The sequence below is a fragment of the Giraffa tippelskirchi genome, chromosome 5, assembly GCF_054371585.1.
Source record: "Giraffa tippelskirchi isolate mGirTip1 chromosome 5, T2T-mGirTip1v1.2.pri, whole genome shotgun sequence".
In the NCBI taxonomy this organism is placed as follows: domain Eukaryota; kingdom Metazoa; phylum Chordata; class Mammalia; order Artiodactyla; family Giraffidae; genus Giraffa; species Giraffa tippelskirchi.
Window position 1 is genome coordinate 142,924,714 of NC_137279.1, and position 19,285 is coordinate 142,943,998.

The 19,285-nt window shown below is 35.5% G+C and overlaps 1 protein-coding gene across 39 annotated transcripts in view; it reads left to right on the forward strand.

Annotated features, from left to right (window-relative positions):
- Positions 1-19,285, forward strand: part of FUBP1 (far upstream element binding protein 1) — a 34,283-nt gene that overhangs the window by 8,240 nt on the left and 6,758 nt on the right. For 17 of the 39 annotated variants that reach the window (XR_014054102.1, XR_014054103.1, XR_014054104.1 and 14 more), the window contains 16 exons: positions 16-54; positions 1,013-1,052; positions 1,507-1,556; positions 1,641-1,712; positions 1,837-1,894; positions 3,494-3,656; positions 3,753-3,851; positions 3,977-4,078; positions 4,329-4,431; positions 4,533-4,633; positions 5,010-5,151; positions 5,785-5,945; positions 8,617-8,768; positions 8,856-8,935; positions 12,157-12,285; positions 14,502-14,576. Coding sequence is in view for 26 of the 39 variants with exons in the window: in XM_081491718.1 (XP_081347844.1) it covers positions 16-54; positions 1,013-1,052; positions 1,507-1,556; positions 1,641-1,712; positions 1,837-1,894; positions 3,494-3,656; positions 3,753-3,851; positions 3,977-4,078; positions 4,329-4,431; positions 4,533-4,633; positions 5,010-5,151; positions 5,785-5,945; positions 8,617-8,768; positions 8,856-8,935; positions 12,157-12,285; positions 14,502-14,576 (1,566 nt within the window). In the remaining 13 variants the exon portion in view is untranslated. Of the gene's footprint in view, positions 1-15; positions 55-1,012; positions 1,053-1,503; positions 1,557-1,640; positions 1,713-1,836; positions 1,895-3,493; positions 3,657-3,752; positions 3,852-3,976; positions 4,079-4,328; positions 4,432-4,532; positions 4,634-5,009; positions 5,152-5,784; positions 5,946-8,616; positions 8,769-8,855; positions 8,936-12,156; positions 12,295-14,501; positions 14,577-19,285 lie in introns of all 39 variants that reach the window. The other 22 variants (XR_014054100.1, XR_014054101.1, XR_014054099.1 and 19 more) reach the window with 3 other exon arrangements.

The following is a 19,285-nucleotide window of genomic DNA, read 5'->3' on the forward strand; positions in this document are numbered from 1 at the left end:
TCTTTAATTTTGCAGATCAGCCAGATGCTAAGAAAGTTGCTCCTCAAAATGACTGTAAGTATTTATTTTAAATTTGTTTAAAAACTAGATTTTAATAACAGGATTTTGTTCCTATGTTTTGTGGTATCTTTGACATTATTTGAAGGCCATAAATTTTCTTTTTGAATGAATTTATGTGTAAAAATATACCTTCTATCTTTATAATCTTCCACTTCTGTTATGGCGGTGTATATAAGATTGGTTGCTAAATCATTTTACGTATTCAATTTTACAACTCCCATTTTTTAATTGATGGCTAGTTGTTATATTTTCCATTATGGTCTATCATTGGATATTGAATATAGTTCCCTGTACTGTACAGTAAGAACATGTTGCTTATCCGTATATATGTAGTTTGTATCTGCTAACCCCAACCTCTCATTCTATCCCTCCACCAACACCCCCCTTCACAAATCACAAGTCTGTTCTCTGCCCATGAGTCTATTTTTTGGATAGATTCTTTTGTGTCATATTTTAGATTCCACATATAAGTGATATCATGTGGTATTTGTCTTTCTCTTTCTGACTTCACTTAGTATGATAATATCTAGTTGCGTCCATGTTCCTGTGAATGGCAATATTTCATTCTTTTTTATGGCTAATAGTATTTCACTGTGTATATATACCATATCTTCCTTTATCCATTCTTCTGTCAACAGACGTTTAGATTGTTTTCATGTCTTGGCTATTGTGAGTCGTGCTGCTGTGAACATAAGTGTTATAGTTCTATTTCTTAATCTTTGCTTAACACTTGAAAAAGGACATTTTCTAATGCTGTTGCTAATAATGTTTGCCCTTTCGCTGAGTTTCTTGCCGACTCTGTTGATTTTTAAGTATTGTGCATAAAATTTTATTCTTTTCAAGATGTTGTCTTACGTCAGGGGAAAATTGTAGAATTGCTTTAAATGATTATATTGTTAAACATCTGTCCATTTAAACAAAATAATTTTTATTTCATTTAATTTTTTGGTAGCTTTTGGAACACAGTTACCACCGATGCATCAACAGCAAAGGTACAGTAAAATAAAAGTTTTCCTGAGAGTACTTTGCAAGTTTTAGTTCAATTCTGTGTGAAATATAACCAAGTTAGTATGTAGTGAATAGACATGTCTTTGTGTGTGTGTCTGTGTGTGTGAATCCTGTCCCTTGACTCATATAGGTAATAGTTAAAGGATCGGTTTTCTTTTTGAGTGAGATACATTTATACTTTGTAAGGATGGGTAGAATTAGCCACCCTTTGGAAAAACTAAAGTGGATTAAAATAACTTAAAATGGTACTTCTGAACTGCACCCCAATTGCTTTTTTAGCTACGTAGGCCTCATATTTTGACTTTTGAGTATTTTAACTGTATGCCTACAAACCTGGTTTAAGCTCTTAGAAGCTGTAAGATTTCTATGTTTATTTTTATTTGTAAACAAATTGTTTTTCTTCAAAGAAAAATGTTAGTTTCTGTCATTTCTTAGCAGGTCTGTAATGACAGAAGAATACAAAGTTCCAGATGGAATGGTTGGATTTAGTAAGTGATCTAATTTTTTTTTAAGCTTTGAAAAGACATAATCAAAATATACTTTCAGCAAATAATTTTCTTTTTTCTTACTAGTAATTGGCAGAGGAGGTGAACAGATCTCACGCATACAACAGGAATCTGGATGTAAAATACAGATAGCTCCTGGTAATGTTATTCTCTTGCTATAATTTTCAAAGTGACAAGAAAACTAGCATTTTTAAAGTTATTAGTGAAAATGATGCTGTTACTCTTTTCTTGGCCTAAGATTTTGGTTTGTTTTTAATTGTAGACAGTGGTGGCCTTCCAGAAAGGTCTTGTATGTTAACTGGAACACCTGAGTCTGTCCAGTAAGTATGAAAATCATGTTCCAGTCCCTCCTTCCTGAAGGATATTGTCCCTGCAATTGAACCAACTTTTCTTCTGCACTATTGCTTTCCCCCTTTTCTAGAAAATTTCTAATAGCACATAAACATGCTTAAAAAATCCCGCTGTCTGAACATAAAACCATCTTTGAACCCCACATTTCTATTTTTCAGGTCTCTTTTACCAAAAAAGTTGAAAGGTGGTCAATGCTTGAATCTTCAGCCTTGTTTCCTTTCCCTAAATTCCAGATGTATACATCCTGTTGGTTCCTCAGTATCCTCTCCACGTGGATGTCTTTTAGACATCTCAAAGTTTAGCTTGTTTTTCCAGTCCATGCTTTTTCTTTTACTTGTCTAATTCATCTCATTTCATTGTATGACAACTGTTCTAATACTTTATCTTTCTTTTATGACTCATTTATCCATAAGCAACTCTTGGTCATTTTATCTTTCATAATTTATTTGGAATTCAGCCTCTTCTTGCCACCTACCATGTCACCTTATTTCTGGCACCATTTGCCTTATTACTGCAAGGTGTTTCCGTTTTTTTGTTTTTTTAGCTTTGTCCAATTATAGTACAGCCTCACTGATCCTTTTAAAATGTGAGTCAATTCATATACTGCTTTGTTCAAAACCCTCTAATGCTTTCCCATTTACAGTAGAAGTCAGTGTCTTTTATCATGGCTCAGGTTCCCTGCCACCTTTCTCACTTCATATTTTGCCATTCTCCCAGCTCAGTCTGTTCTAGTAGCCTCTTTTCTGTTTAGCCTCTTCTCTATTTTTTCAGGACACCAAGAATGCTTCTCATGTGAATCTTTTGTATTTCCTATTTCTTCTCCCTGGGATGTTTTTCCCCCACATGTTTTCATAGTCACTCCTGTACTTAGTTCAGGTCTTGGCATAAATGTCTCCTTATCAGTAAAGTTTTTGTTTATTTTTATTTATTTACTTTTTGATCATTACTATGCAGCTTCCCTGGATCTTAGTTGCTTGACTAGAGATTGGACTCATGCCCCACTGCAGTGAAGTGCAGAGTCCTAACTACTGGTCTGCCAGGGAATTCCTCATTCATCAGTTTTACGTAAAATAGCATCCCTTCACACACACATACAATCTGTCCTCCTTATCTTGCTTTAGTATTCTTTATAGCACTTAACGAATGAGTTGTTTATTTAACCTTCTCTTCCACACCAACAAATACCTTGACTGTTTATTTCGGTGCTGTAACCCCAACCTAGAATAGTACCTGGCATATATAGTTGACATATTTAAATTATTTGTTGAATGAACAAATAAATTTTAACATGAGTAACCAAAGTAAAGTTTTAAAAATAAATGCATCAGTTAATTTTTAATAAATGAGTTTTATTCTGAGATAACTTTAGAATTAGGGTGTTGGAAGTTTCATACTGTTCTCGAAAATATTGAAGATTATATACCTGGAAAATGTATTGCATGGTTTCAGTCTTTGATATTGATGATATTTTCTTTGAATTTTTAAAATTTACTTTTGCGCCACCTAAATCTGAATTGGGATGGACGAAATACCTGATTATTTTGTATTGACTATTAATTTGTTAACAGATCAGCAAAACGGTTACTGGACCAGATTGTTGAAAAAGGAAGACCAGCCCCTGGCTTCCATCATGGTGATGGGCCAGGAAATGCAGTTCAAGAAATCATGATTCCAGCTAGCAAAGCAGGATTAGTTATTGGAAAGGGGGGAGAGACTATTAAACAACTTCAGGTATTACTGTGTAAAATGATTACTTTCTGTCTATTTTGAAGCCTGTTTTGCTCCTCCTCCCCTTTTGTTAATACATCTGATTTCTATGATTAACAGGAACGGGCTGGAGTTAAAATGGTTATGATCCAAGATGGACCTCAGAATACTGGTGCTGACAAACCTCTTAGGATTACAGGAGACCCATACAAAGTTCAAGTAAACCTAAGTTTATATTTTACAGAGGGGGATTTGGGGTGGATGACAGCGGGCAAAACATGCATGAATAATTGCAGTGTTTTGAGACATACTTCCTAAATTGGATAATTTTTTTTCTACTTCAGCAAGCCAAGGAGATGGTGTTAGAGTTAATTCGTGATCAAGGTGGTTTCAGAGAAGTTCGAAATGAGTATGGGTCAAGAATAGGAGGAAATGAAGGAATAGATGTAAGTAAAAATACCAATTCAGAAATGATTGAATGCTAGTCCATAAATAAAGTAGGATTTTTCCTGTTTTGTGTTACATAGCCTTCTCTAACATTGTATTGTACCACCTTCCCTCTAACTTTTCAACTTAGAATACAGTGTATTTTGTATCTTGTTAACCTCTTCTGTATAAATAAAGTGCTTCTGTGGTTTGAGGCAGATACATTTTTCAGGAAATGGCTTTCCTAATACTTAGTTTTCTTTGCATAAGGTCCCCATTCCAAGATTTGCTGTTGGCATTGTAATAGGAAGAAATGGAGAGATGATTAAAAAAATACAAAATGATGCTGGTGTTCGAATTCAGTTTAAGCCAGGTGAGTACTTATGTTTAATTTTCTAAGCATTGCTGGCAATTTCTTTTGACAGTCATTAATTTAATGTTAAATTAATCCAATTTGGTTTCATTGTTTTGAAGATGATGGAACAACACCTGATAGAATAGCACAAATAACAGGACCTCCAGACAGATGTCAACATGCTGCAGAAATTATTACAGACCTTCTTCGAAGTGTTCAGGTTTGATAGAATGTTAATATTTTCATTGTTTTATTTTCATTTAAAGAATATTTCCCTTCATTATATATGGAAGTCCCCCTCCATAGTTTTTAAATCAAAATCTGTTTGATGAAACTTTATTAATTGCTAGAAAGTTTAAATTGCGTTAAGATACACATCTTGGAGCAGGAGGGCAGCTACATAAATGCACTAGTTTATTCACCACAGTTAAAAAAGAATAAAAGGTGGTGGGTGGTTGTTGATTTGTGGGTGGATGGCATCTCCCAGCTTCTCTAAATTTCAGATTTAGGAAAATGAAAGTTGAGGAAAATAGACATGCAATAATTTTATTGTGGAAAGAAGAGTATATTTCTGACTTTGTCTTTGCCCTCTTTAGGCTGGTAATCCTGGTGGACCTGGACCTGGTGGTCGAGGAAGAGGTAGAGGTCAAGGCAACTGGAACATGGGACCACCTGGTGGACTACAGGAATTTAATTTCATTGTCCCAACTGGGAAAACTGGATTAATAATAGGAAAAGGCAATGTATTTAAAACTATTAATGTGTGGTTAATAATTTAACGCTTTATCTGGATGCTATTTTCTGTTGCTGTTGTAGATGAGTAGCAATGATTTTTCTTTGGCTGTCTTTTAGTAGGAAAGTGTTCTTATGCTGATATGTAACAGCTAAAGCCTAAATGAAGGGCCTTATATGTACTTAAATCTAGAGTGGGATTTGAATCACATTGGTTTCTAGAGAAGAGGATCAGCAGTTTAATTGTTAGTGTAAAAAACTTTTCTTCTCACCTGGAAAATGGTTTGAGTGTTTTTATTTTGCTCTTTCCTGACACATGTTTTTAAATTTTTGAATTTTTAAATCATTGTGTTAGTTTCTCATTGCTTATAAAAGCAATTTCTTTGAACCAAGTGTTGATATTATAATTCATTTTAAGGTTGGGTACAGACATTATGTCTTAAAACTTTCAAAATGTATGATTATGATTGATTATATAATCTATAAATTGATTTAAAGTGTAGAATAAATGGAAACTCCTAATAGAATATTGGCAGATGGGATACTATTCAAAACTTCCTTAATTGTAACCAGTTCCTTTTGAATAGCTCCACTTGTATCCTATGAATCTTTAAAGAAATTACTGTGTTTTGATTTTAGGGGGTGAAACCATAAAAAGCATAAGCCAACAGTCGGGTGCAAGAATAGAACTTCAGAGAAATCCTCCACCTAATGCAGATCCTAATATGAAGTTATTTACAATTCGTGGCACTCCACAGCAAATAGACTATGCTCGGCAACTCATAGAAGAAAAGATTGGTGTGAGTATGCTTTAAACTTCCTTTTGTTAGCACAGGTTCTCTTAGTTAAATAAGACATTAATTCATACGTTCAAGTTATATAGTTACAGGTATTCAAAATCTTGTACTAGAGTGTGGGTAAATAAGACAAGATGACATTACTTGAGTTATAACATTAGAGTTAGTAGAGGGTTGTGAAAAATGCTAAAAGGTATAGATAGTTAACCAGAAGTCACTATTTATTAAGGACTTGGTGACTGTTATTACTTACTTACTATTTATTAAGGGCAACCTTGGTGAGGCAAAGAAGAATCAGATGCCTCCCCCTTCATTAAAGTAGGACTCTACATTATCCTATTATCCTATTTCTTAGACTGGCTCCAGACAGTCATCTGGGGGAATTTGGAATGTAGACAGCTTGTGTGCTTTACATTTTGACATGTAACATATAGTTCTAGTTCAGAATGTCTGTAGTAGGGCCCAGTGTCTAATTTTAGAAGAAAGTTCCAGGTGATCCTGATGCCCAACCAAGTTTGAAAATAATGAGGAAATAGTGCTTTCAGTTCAGTTCAGTCGCTCAGTTGAGTCCAACTCTTTGCAGCCCAATGGACTGCAGCATGCCAGGCCTCCCTGTCCATCACCAGCTCCTAGAGTTTACTCAAACTCATGTCTATTGAGTCGATGATGCCATCCAATCATCTTATCTTCTGTCGTCCCCTTTTCTTCCCGCCTTTAATCTTTCCCAGCATCAGGGTCTTTTCCAGGGAGTCAGTTCTTCCCATAAGGTGGCAAAACTCCATCAAAGTATTGGAGTTTCAGCTTCAGCATCAGTCCTTCCAATGAATATTCAGGACTGATTTCCTTTACGATGGACTGGTCGGATCTCCTTGCAGTCCAAGGGACTCTCAAGAGTCTAATCCAACACCACAGTTCAAAAGCATCAATTCTTCGGCACTCAGCTTTCTTTATAGTCCAACTCTCACATCCATACACGACTACTGAAGAATCCATAGCCTTGACTAGAGGGACCTTTGTTGGCAAAGTAATGTCTCTGCTTTTTAATATGCTGTTTATGTTGGTCATAACTTTCCTTCCAAGGAGCAAGCGTCTTTTAATTTCATGGCTGAAGTCACCATCTGCAGTGGTTTTGGAGCCCCCAAAATACTGCTTTACTATGTTTATTACACTGTGAAGAATTAACATATTGTGAGCGAGCTTCTTAATTTATTAATAATAATTAGAACATCTTAGGAAAATTCTCCTTGATGTTTGCCATGCTCTGACTGAGGTGTTTCTGCATGCTTGGGAAAACAAAAATATATGTAGAAAAGACACTTAACCTTAAAAATACACACAAATATTCTAAGTTCTCTGATAAGGAGAATAAGTGTAATTGTTCAAAAACATGAGGAGAATAATTGTTGGACTCAGTAATGGCAAGAATTGATGCCAGAGGAATGATTAGTGTGCCTTGGTTTTGGATTTTGCTATCATTAGCAAAATTAGGATTGCATCTGGATTGATGGGCATACGAGACAGGTTGTTCTGGAAGAGCAATTAAGGACATAGACTCCTGAGTCAGGCTAGTTGGGTTCAAAATACTCTCAATCATTTACTGACTGCGTGATCTTGGAGGAGGATATTTACACTCTTTTTTGCCTGTCGTTCTTCTGAAAGTGAGGATAATCATACCTACCTTATAGGGTTATAGGAATGAAATGTTTGAAGTATGTGTCTATCACTTAAAAGTGTGCCTGCCCTATAAAAATGTTGCTACTTTTTTTCCAGTAATCTTTTTTTTTTTTACTTCTTCGGAAAGGATAGGTTATGGCTAATAGAAATGAGGGATAATGTTAATAAAGGGATTCTAAAAGTCTTGAAGTTTAGCTTTATTGTGAGAAAATTGACAACCAAATACAGATTAATAAGCATTTTTGTTCAAATTGTCACATGGTGAGTACTAACAGTATTTTATTTTAGAGCAGGTATCTAGTGGTCCTTACAAGTTGGATTATCAAAAAGGAATTAACTAAGCATTATTAATTATGCTGTAACATGAAATGGATATGAAATAGTCTGTGACTTGTTAAATCAATTAAAAGGGAATCTTTGTATTTAGAAAATTATGATAAAGGGTAAGGGAGAAAATGAACTTAAATTATTGACTCAAATGGGGTTCAGTGACAGAAGGGCTAGGAGGAGGGCTACTTTGTTGAAGAAGAACTTGCTAGATATTATTGATTTAGTATTCATTATTGGTAAAGTATTCAACAGCCATTTCACTATGTTGTTAAGATATTTCTCTGATTAATGTTAGGAGAGTAGATGTAGAGTTGATGCAGAGAGAGAGAGGTAAAGGAAAGAACTTGATGTTTGGTAAGCTTCTGTGATTAAGATGATAAAGGAATAGTAAAAGTAAGAATTGTACAAGGAAAGGGAAATAATGGAAAAGGGAATAGTCGGAAAAGAGTAGAAGATAAAGGAAATATATCAGTTCTTTGCTAATACTGTTAATTTGAATTAATTTTACATGTCTCATTAATGTGGTAAAGTTAGATTTTTGCAGCATGGGTAAGGAATGAAGGAAAAACAAATTTTAGATTACAGGTAGGTAAAGGGGTAGAAATGAAAGGTTATTTGATCTTTGAAATGTTTAACCTTTATTGTCTTTGTGATTTTTGTCTTTTTGCAGGGCCCAGTAAATCCTTTAGGGCCACCTGTACCCCATGGGCCCCATGGTGTCCCTGGCCCCCATGGGCCTCCTGGGCCTCCTGGACCAGGAACTCCAATGGGACCATATAACCCTGCACCTTATAATCCGGGACCGCCTGGCCCTGCTCCTCAGTAAGTTTTGAGTTTTGCTCTTGGCTTTTCCTCAAAGGTTCCAGATTTTGGTAAATTGTATTTTTAAATTGATTTCTGTCTTTTCAGTGGCCCTCCAGCCCCTTATGCTCCCCAGGGGTGGGGAAATGCATATCCACATTGGCAGCAACAAGCCCCTCCAGATCCAGGTAAAAGATGATGATCATTTGGGTATAATCTGTGTTTTTGCTTGCTACTCCTGTTACATTCATAAGTGTTCTAGGGTTGATTCTATATTGTGTGCGTTCTCTGTACTTGTTTCACTCCTTTAGCAGGAGTGTTAGCTTCTGGTTCTACTATAGCAAATAAGACTGTTGTGAATATGGTCTGTTTGCGTGAGTCTTTTTCTACTTGCATTTGGTTTTCTCTGTTTCTGAAATGATAAGCCGAATGCTAAAAACCAAAGCTATAGGAAGAAGTACAGTGTCTTAGGTTTTAGATGCTAGTGCCATTAAATATATTGTCTGTTAATTGTGACGTTATCCTTGAAAGGATAATGTACATTTGTTTACAAAATTATGTGAGTCAATTGAAGTGTTTAATACTTTGGCATTAAACTTATAGATTCTCAAATAAGATATATAAATTGTCTATTTTAGTATTCTTGATAGGATAACTTCACATATTAGTAAAAGTCAGGCCTGTATTAAATATCTGCATGTTGGAACTCATAAAATTCAGATTTTTTCTGTTCAGATCTGGATTTATGCATTTGTTACATTTTATCCTATTCTTAAATCTTTTCCTACCCTGTAGTTTTCTTTCTATCATGGTCAAAGAGGGAATTCATTGAAACCAGTAATTTTTATTTATGATCCTTTTTTCTCACCTACTGTGTACCTTTTCATTGGAGTAGTTTCAAAGAAGGTACTGAATTAAGGATTCCTTTTCATACTAGTATATATATATATTTTAAAAAACAGCTAAATTGATTTGAATAAAATTGTTTTACTGAACTTTATTAAACATTTCTGTTATTTGAGGGTGGTCCTGTATTTTAACATACCTTAATTTCATAGGAGGTATGCCTTTTGTAACTCGGTAAAGAATCTACCTGCAATGCAGGAGACCTGGGTTCAATCCCTGGGTCGGGAACATCCTTTGGAGAAGGGAGTGGCAACCCAGTCCAGTATTCTTGCTTGGAGAATTCCATGGACAGAGAAGCCTAGTGGACTACAGTCCATGGGGTCACATAGAGTCGGGCACTACTGAGTGACACACACTTTCTCTTTCACTTTTCATGCTGTTTGGAATGATAAGAGGTATGCTTTTTGGAATACGATGATACAAATGACAGCAAATAACCTCAACTCTCACATATTCAAGAAGTGTGCTGACGTCTGAGTATGAGTAATGAATTTACATTCTGTAGCAGAAGAGGGTACTTAAAGTGTTAGCAATACTGTGCTATTAATAGAAGGACTTACCAGAAGAAAGGTCAAATATGATTTATTCTATAATAGTCTAAAAGTTAGTCTTTAAAGAATGGAAGAACTTTTCTTTCCCTCTTGTAAGCTAAGTTATTAAGCTGAGGAATCACACCACTGAAGAGACTGAGAAAATTAAGGGGCAGATTTATATTGGTTAACTTGAATCTGTAGGATTGCACCTATTTGGGTACTCTGTTCAGGTAAGTAGTGAGATTGAAAGAAATGATGGAAATAAGAAGTGGTCTCTGACCAAAACAACATCATAAAGCACTTATTCTCCAAAAAAAAAGTTGCTCCTCATATACTCCTTATGCCTAGAAAGATGGATGTCCTTGTATGAGGCCAAGCCCTTGAAGTGAGAGTTGCTGATGAAGACCAAGTCTCAAAAATGATATATAACTTTATTTTCTGTTCATTCAAGCTACTGAAAAAAAAGATGGTTTAAATGTTTGAATATCTCTGTATAGAAAGTAAAAGCTGATCTTCCTTTGCTTTTTTTAAAAAAAAAGTGGTCTCTGTATCACAATCTCATTTTCCCACTTGGAGTAGTGCTGAAGTCACCACTCCTAAGAATTGGTCTTACTGAATGTGGCTTTCAGCAGTGCCTTTGGGAAAGAAGTTACCCATTTAGCTAAAAGATAGCATCTAGGGTTAGATATTGATGATAAAACCAAAATATATATATATTTTTTAATGAAATTGTGATTTTGTGTTAAATACCCTGGTATTTTAATGTGGCCCTGTATTGACAATAAAGTCAGTATTCTCTGAATTAAGTCTTCCTATAAAAAATTAATGGATTATGACAGATTTATGTAGTAAGTCCCATAACTTAGACTTCATAAGGTAAGAGACTTGAATAAGTCCTACTCTTACAACTTACTAATTATGGGATAGCAAGCAAGTTTTGAACCATTCTAAGTCTGTTTTATCTATAAAATGATGAATGAATATTATATTGAATGAATTTAGTAAGTTCTCGGTATGTATTAATCATATGTGTAGACTGATTTTCATATAGATACAGACTGATTAAGGAAATTACCAGGATTTTTCTTGAGGATATAAACTAATAAAGATATAGCATCCTATGGTACTCCCAAGTATAAAAGAGTCAGTAAGAGGATTTCTTTTTCTGACTGAAAAGTCCCATACTGTTAATGCATCAGTTTTTTATGAAGAATTGAGTGAGGGTCAGTCAAGTGCAGAGGAAGCGTAACATGCTGAAAGGCCCAGATATGAGCAGGATGACTTGAAAAATACAGCCAGTTTACTATGTTCAGACCTTGAGTGTTGGAAACATACTGACAGCAGAGAGAGGCTGGAAAGGTAAGTATAAGCCAGGGTGTCCAAATATCTTGGTAAAAACATTGAATGATATGCTGTCCTTAAAAGTTTTATTAGTGTTACAGACTCCAGGAAATAATTTCAAATAGGACAGTGACATCAAATTTATCTTTTAGGATAATCACTGGAATATAAGATAAAATATGGCTAATCTCGATTTCTTTTTCCAAGATTTTTTAATTGGCTCTTCATTGAAGGAAGATAGAACAGTTCATAATTATAAAATAATTGTTTCTTGTATGGCCTAGTCCCTGGAAATTCTTCATAAGGACTGTTGTGCTTGAGGCAAATCTGGTTTAGGAAAAACCACACAGGGTGGTTTGAGACAAAGCATTGGATTTGAAACCAAAAGATCTTCATTCCTATCCCAACTCTGCCACAGGCTAGTTTTCTAGGAACTTATCTGAGCCTCAGTTTTCTAAAATAAAAGATACTTGTGGCAGTAAAAATAATAGAAGAATTTGGAAGTTTCCACCTACGATTTTTTAATGTCTAGTTAACTTGAAGGTCTGTTTATTTGCTAGAGAGGTGTGTGTGTGTGATTAATTGATTATGGATTTTAGATGCAAATGTAGAACTTTTGTTCATTCTAGCTAAAACAGGAACGGATCCAAATTCAGCAGCTTGGGCTGCTTATTATGCTCACTATTATCAGCAACAAGCACAGCCACCACCTACAGCTCCTGCTGGTGCACCAACTACAACCCAAACCAATGGACAAGGTAACTATGGTAACTAAAGAATTTATTTTGTATATAGAAGTGAAAACTTGTGTTTGGAATTATATATGAAGTTCATCAGTGTATAATACCCCCATATTTATAATAACTCAGTTAATAGCTTAAGTAAGTAGCCTTTGCTTTTTAAAAATAAGTTACTTTGAAATAACTGTTAAACCAATGAAAGTTATAAGATACATTACCAGGAATACCCAGATAACCTAGCTGTTAAATGTGTATCTCCCCCAATTGTTCCATTACCCTACTTATGTGTCCATATCTGTTGTCGTTGGTCTTTTTCAGAATCATTAAGACCAAAGTGTAGACTTAATGGCCCATTACCCTTAAGTACTTCTTTCTGTGTTTCTCAAAAAATACATAACCATCACACAGCATTCATAATCAGTTAATCAACACTGATACATTTTACTATCCCAAGGCATAATAGCCCTTACTCCATTTCTCCAATTGTTCCAGCAGTTTTTCACCAATGAAAAATAATTCTTATCTTTTTCTTTCAAAAGAGTACAGACCTTTTGTGAGATGCTTATGAGTCAACTATAGGTCCCTTCAACCTTTTCTCATGAAGATGAAGTCATGATCAGGGTTCCTGCTTACATACAGTATGGCAAGAATACTGCAAAAAAACGAATGAGGTCTGCCAAGATTCTATAAAATCACTGTTTTTGTCTTTGAAATTAATATTGTCTGGAGAGTTATAGCAGCAGTAGCAGCAGGGGAGTTATACTGTGATTATACCACTGTTCTATTCTCTCTGGCAGGACAAATGGGATAATTTTATTGTTTTCCTTAAAGACACAGGAGAAGTTTTACAATTCAGTTTGATTAGACGTGATTTATAATTTTAACTTTTTTAAGACAAATGACAACAGAAATAAAGAACTAGTACAAATTATAAAACTACTAGAGCAAAGAGAATTACCTTTCTGATCAAAACATAACACCACAGCTAAACTTCCTTAGAAAACTTTCTAAGATTTCTCAGGTAAACTTAGGATTCTGTTCTTCATTGAAGGCCTCAGCCTTCGTTGATAGTACCTGCTGCTAAGTCACTTCAGTTGTGTCCGACTCTGTGTGACCCCATAGACAGCAGCCCACCGGGCTCCGCCGTCCCTGGGATTCTCCAGGCAAGAATACTGGAGTGGGTTGCCATTTCCTTCTCCAGTGCATGAAAGGGAAAAGTGAAAGTGAAGTCGCTCAGTCGTGTCCGACTCTTAGCGACCCCATGGACTGTAGCCTACCAGGCTCCTCCATCCATGGGATTTTCCAGGCAAGAGTACTGGAGTGGGGTGCCATTGCCTTCTCCGATAGTACCTACCTAATTCAATTATAAATATGATAATTTCTATTTCCATCATTTTCTACATTTATTAGGTGGTATTTTACTATAAGAAAGAGGTTTCCTTTTCTTTCTGTTTATTTCTTTATGTCAGTATGGATTTAGTAGGTTATATTTTAAACTTAGCCAGATTGCCCTAGGATTGGCCAGTCAGGAGCACCTTCAGGATGGCTCCTGTATTCTTTTGACATACCTGTCATTTCTTTAAGCACTTTCCTGCTTTCTTGCACAATAAGATGCTTGCTTTGTGCTTTTGGGGCTCCAGCCCTTGAATTAGCCATTTATCCAAGGAGCCCTGATTTCTTTTAGTAGATGATGATATTTAGAAGCTAAATAGTTGTGTTCGTTGCCACTGAGGTGTTATTGCTACTAGCTCCATTCAGTGTGCAGAGCTAGGAAATGAATTTACATGCATGCGTGCCATACATATAAAAATACATAAGTATCCATATGTGTATATAGTTTTTAAACTGTATGTTCATATAACCTGCAATTCCATTCTAAGACTTGAAAGTTTTTTCCTAGCTTTTCTGTTTTCCATGCTTATACATGGTGAAAGACCTGGTATCTTAAGTGTGTTTTCCTTTCTTATTTGACCAGTGAACTCACTTATATGCTCAATGTAACTACTCTTCTAACTAGATAGACCATCTCTCTGCCCACCAGCTCTGTTCCCCCCAAGTCCTGAGTCTTTGGCACCAGCAAGGATGCCACTACCACACAGCATTTCCCTCCCCTCACTCCCCATGACAGACTACTCCCAACTCCTCTCACACATACACACACAAAAAACCCAACAGGGCCAAAATTGCTTTCTAAAAACCTTAATCATAACTTTTTAATGTTTTTCTTGAATAAGGAGATCAGCAGAATCCAGCTCCAGCTGGACAGGTTGATTATACCAAGGCTTGGGAAGAGTACTACAAGAAAATGGGTATGTTCTACATTTCATTTTTTATGCATTTTGTTAAATTAAAATATTCAGTAAATACCACACTAAAAGGGTAAAGGTTTTGATAAAAAGCATGTTTTTTCCATGGTGTTAGTACCTTGGACTTCTTTCATCCAATAATTTAAAATCTTGACATGTAGAAGGATACATTCCAAAATCACTGAACTCTCAGAAGTATCATGGTCATTACAAATCATTATTTAAATTGTGGTTAAGAAATTTTTTTATTTCTAAACCTATTGATCAGCCACTTACTAATTGAAACTAAAATATAGAGCACCAAGCAAAAATTGGTTGTATGCAATATTATTTTTTGCTGCAAAATAAACAGATACAGAAGTAACCTACAGTGATAGAGGAAGTTAATTACTTAAATAACATTTGCATATATGAAAAAGGAAAAACAGTCACATAGAATTGCTGTCTTCATTCAATAAACATAGAACATATATTACATGCTAAGCATAGAAATAGATGCTGAGAATGTGATTGTGGGCATAACGCCTAGGAGTCCTGCCCTTCTGGTTATTATATTCTAATGGAGAGTACAGTTGTTAATAAAGTACTTTGCAAGTATATTATTGTAAACTCCTGTGAGTGAACTATACAGTGGTTCCCTGCCCCCCTTACCCATGGGGGATATGTTCTAAGTATTTCCCCACATGGATTCCTGAAAGTGCAGATCATCCTGAGCTCTATATATGTGCTATGCTTTTTTCCTACTATAAGGTTTATTAATTAGGCACAGTAAGAGAATAACAACATTAATAAAATAGAACAATTATAGTATATTGAATGAAAGTGAACATGAATGACCTCTGAAAATACCTTGTCCAAATTTAATGCCTTTTCCGTCTTAACCAACCATGTGTCTGTCACACACTGTAACTATGTGTCACACACTGTAGCTGTAATTTGGATTTTGAAGAGTGACAGCGAAACTTCGATGAATTTTTTTCTGCCACAGTTTAATAGATTTGTTCTTCCTGTAGGTCTTAGCGACCTCAGCATACAACTTTTTTCTTATTAAATAGATAACTTTTTACCTTTTCACTTAAAGGAAAAGCCTTCTTTTTGGCATATCCCAATTGCCAGAATCACTCTTGTTGCACTTTAGGGCCATTATTAAGTAAAATAAAGGTTACTTGCACACAAGCACTGCAATACCAAGACAGTCAATATTATATAAACAAGATGGCTACTGAGTGACTAATGGGTGGGATATGCCAGGCAAAGGGACAGCATGAGATTTCATCTTGCTATTCAGGATGATGTGCAGTCTAAAACTTATGAATTGTTTATTTAATATTTTCAGGTCATGGTTGACCTTAGGTCACTTCACTGCAGAAAGCAAAACCATGGATGGGGGTTGGGGGGGCTACTGTCTGTTCACTGACACATGTACGGATTGGGAAACAAGTCACACAACCACAGAGTGGTGGAACCAGACTTTGGAGCTCTTAAGAAGGCCCAAGTTCCAAACCTGTCTCCTAAGTTTGCATATTTCAGGGACCATTTCAAATCCGATGATGTACTTCTGGATAGATCTGGTTGTTTCTCAGGTGCTTATTCTCTTAGTCATTTAAAATTAAATGACAAGCAAGCTAATCAAGTAAACTTGCCCATTCTGCACTGATATTGAAAGTATCTATTAGTGATAGGTTTATCATAAGATAACAAGTCTACTTGTGATTGATTCTCAGTGTAAATTTCAGGATTATTATTTGCCAAAGAATGTTTGCCATTTTTCACAGAAAAAAATTTCCAGAATGGTGATTCTATTAATCTTTATGTAAAAGAACATATAACTGGTGATAAGAATGTTTTACACAACTAATTTGTGTTTTAAAAAAAAGGAAAAATAATTTCTCCTGTTAGAAAGGCTTTCCATAAAAGTCATGCTGTATGTTATTCCTGAGGTTGTAACAAATTCATTAATTTATGTTTTTGTGGCTCAGCTTGACCCAGCTTATCTCAGGCAGACCTACAACAACTAAAATTCTCCAAAATGAAATTTTAAAAATACTTGAAGACAATACTGTAATTAGGGTGATCACACAATTTATTGCCCAAATTGGAATACTGTTGAGAATAACTGGGAATGCTATTAGTAATTGTTCCTTAACGACACAGTGGTCATGACTTGTAGTCACTCTAGTTTTTATGAAGTAGTGTCATTACTAAAGGTTAAAGAGTTGTAGTTTCACAATGGGCAGTATGCTTTATATGATCCCTACATTAATATTGAAATTGGGTAAAAACAAACCTTGTTGGTAGACTTAGGTATTTAATAAATTCACGTTTTACTCACCCAAAATGTGTTGTATAATCTCCAAGGTCTAACCATTCAAATTTTTATTTTTTAAGGGTAGACATTTCACTTTGCCTTTTTAAAAAGTTGTTTGTGTTCTTCTCCCTGCTGACTGCTGTATAAAATTCTAATTATAGAGATAGTCTGCTGGTCTGTCTTAAAACCTTTGTGGGAAAAGGTGGTATAGAAATAACTTAAAACACTATGTTTGAATGAAGATCCTCCTTAACCCTTGCCTTCTTTTCACTTGTTGTTTTTCTGTAGCACTGCAAGTATAAGCTGTTAATTTTATGAGCAAAGTGAACTGGTTAAATGATTCCCCTTAAATGTAGATCTTAATAATGTTAGGTGATCTTTAATGATAGCTGCTGCTGCTAAGTCGCTGCAGTCATGTCCAACTCTGTACGACCCCATAGACAGCAGCCCACCAGGCTCCTCTGTCCCTGGGATTCTCCAGCAAGAATACTGGAGTGGGTTGCCATTTCCTCCTCCAATGCATGCATGCATGCTATGGCGCTTCAGTCGTGTCCGACTCTGTGCAACCCCATGGACAGCAGCCCACCAGGCTCCTCTGTCCACAGGATTCTCTAGGCAAGAACACTGGAGTGGGCTGCCATTTCCTTCTCCCTTAATGATAGCTACAAGGTCTATTTTTCCTGTGGAAGTTTTGTTTTGGATTTTTTTTTTTTTTTGATAGATGATTGATTGCTTAACCATTTTGATTTCTTCTAAGTGCATTGCTTGTTCTTAAGACCTTTTTAGGATAGCTACAAATAAAGAGACCTTAAAGGATAAAACTTATCAGTTGAATCTTTGATGTTTTTAAATAGGAGGGAAAGAAAAGAGTACTAGAATACCAGGGAGAGACAGTGATCTTTATTTCCAAATCAACTCCCTTATTTGTAGAGATTTTTACTCTTCCAAGTGGCAGAGGTAGGATTCCCTAGGACTCTGGATGTCCTGATTTCCATCCAGTGCCCTTGTCACCATACTAGGAGGACTGTCCCAGACTTTGAAGCCTTTTCAGCTTTTTCTATTAAGAAAATCCCCAATAACACTGTAGATTTTTGTTTGCTTATTAGTAAATAGACCTCTGTTGAAAACAGATGAGTTGTTTTTAAATTAGTTTCTAAGACAATTCTAAATTACCTGCAATTAGCACAAAGAAAACTTAGGAGAGAAATTCTTAGAGATGAGATTCTTGAGGGTTAATGAAAGAAAGTAAGAAATTCAAATTGCTGCCATATAAGGAATGACAGTAATCTGGATGTGTGTGCTTTTGAAGCTAGAACGAAAGGGAACTTTTCTAAGAAGTAAACTCCCTAAAGAGAAACAGGGCTTCCAAATAGAGATATAGGAAGTTTCTATTTGAAAGAGAGTAAGTGACGACATTTTGGGATAAGTTTGACTTCAGGGAGGCCCTTTTAATGTTAAGCATTGATATGGTGAACTCTAAACCCTTAGCATATGATACCTTAAGCCTTTAAAAGAGCCAGGAGAGAGTGGTTGTGGGAAAGATAAAGGTATCTGAGGGTGGAATCTATTCAAGCAGAACTGTTTCTTGGGCTGTAATGAAATGTTGCATGTGAACTCTAGGGTGGTAAGACTTCATAGATTGTCAAGTTATATATAAATGTTAAATGTTAAGTAATGTTCTATTGAAGTATAAACTAAACTGTTTCACGTGAAAACACTTTTTGAACTGAGGAAAAGAATAAAGGGAACAAGTTAAGTGCATGCCTTTCCAAAGGGCAAGAGGCTAGAGGAAGAGCCAAAACATAAACAGATTAGATGGGAAGAGTTCTTTCCCTACTTTTCAGCTGAGCAAAAAGAATCACATTTGCTCTTCAGATAGGAGTGGAATGAGTTTTTCTACGGATGCTTTCAAGATTGGAGTGTCAGATGTTGATGACTTAACCACGTGTTTATGTTTCGAGAGTTTAATATGTATACTTTCAGGTTTCCACAGAAATATTTGAGTTGCGGGTGTCTTTTCAGTGAACATTTGAGTTTGATATTTTCTTCATATGTCTCCATGATACTGTAGTTTTTTCCCCTCTAAAATATGAGTATCTTTTAATGAGGTTTAGTTCTGTTTTTAAACCTGAAGTGGACGTTGTTGTTGCCTTAAATAAATTTGGCCTCAAGTCAGAAGGCTTTCCAGTGGGCAGTTAGTTTAAAAAAAAAAACAATTTTGTGTGGTTTTTTATTCTTGGTACCAGAACATTTGGCAGTTGTCTGAATACTGAAACTGGTTTTAGATTTACTTGAATTGTGTCTCCTCATAAAATCAAAATATTAAATTCACTTCCTCTTTTAAGAGTATGGAATACGAAAGTGTGATAATTTTGTTAACAGAATATAGGATTTCTCTGTGCTG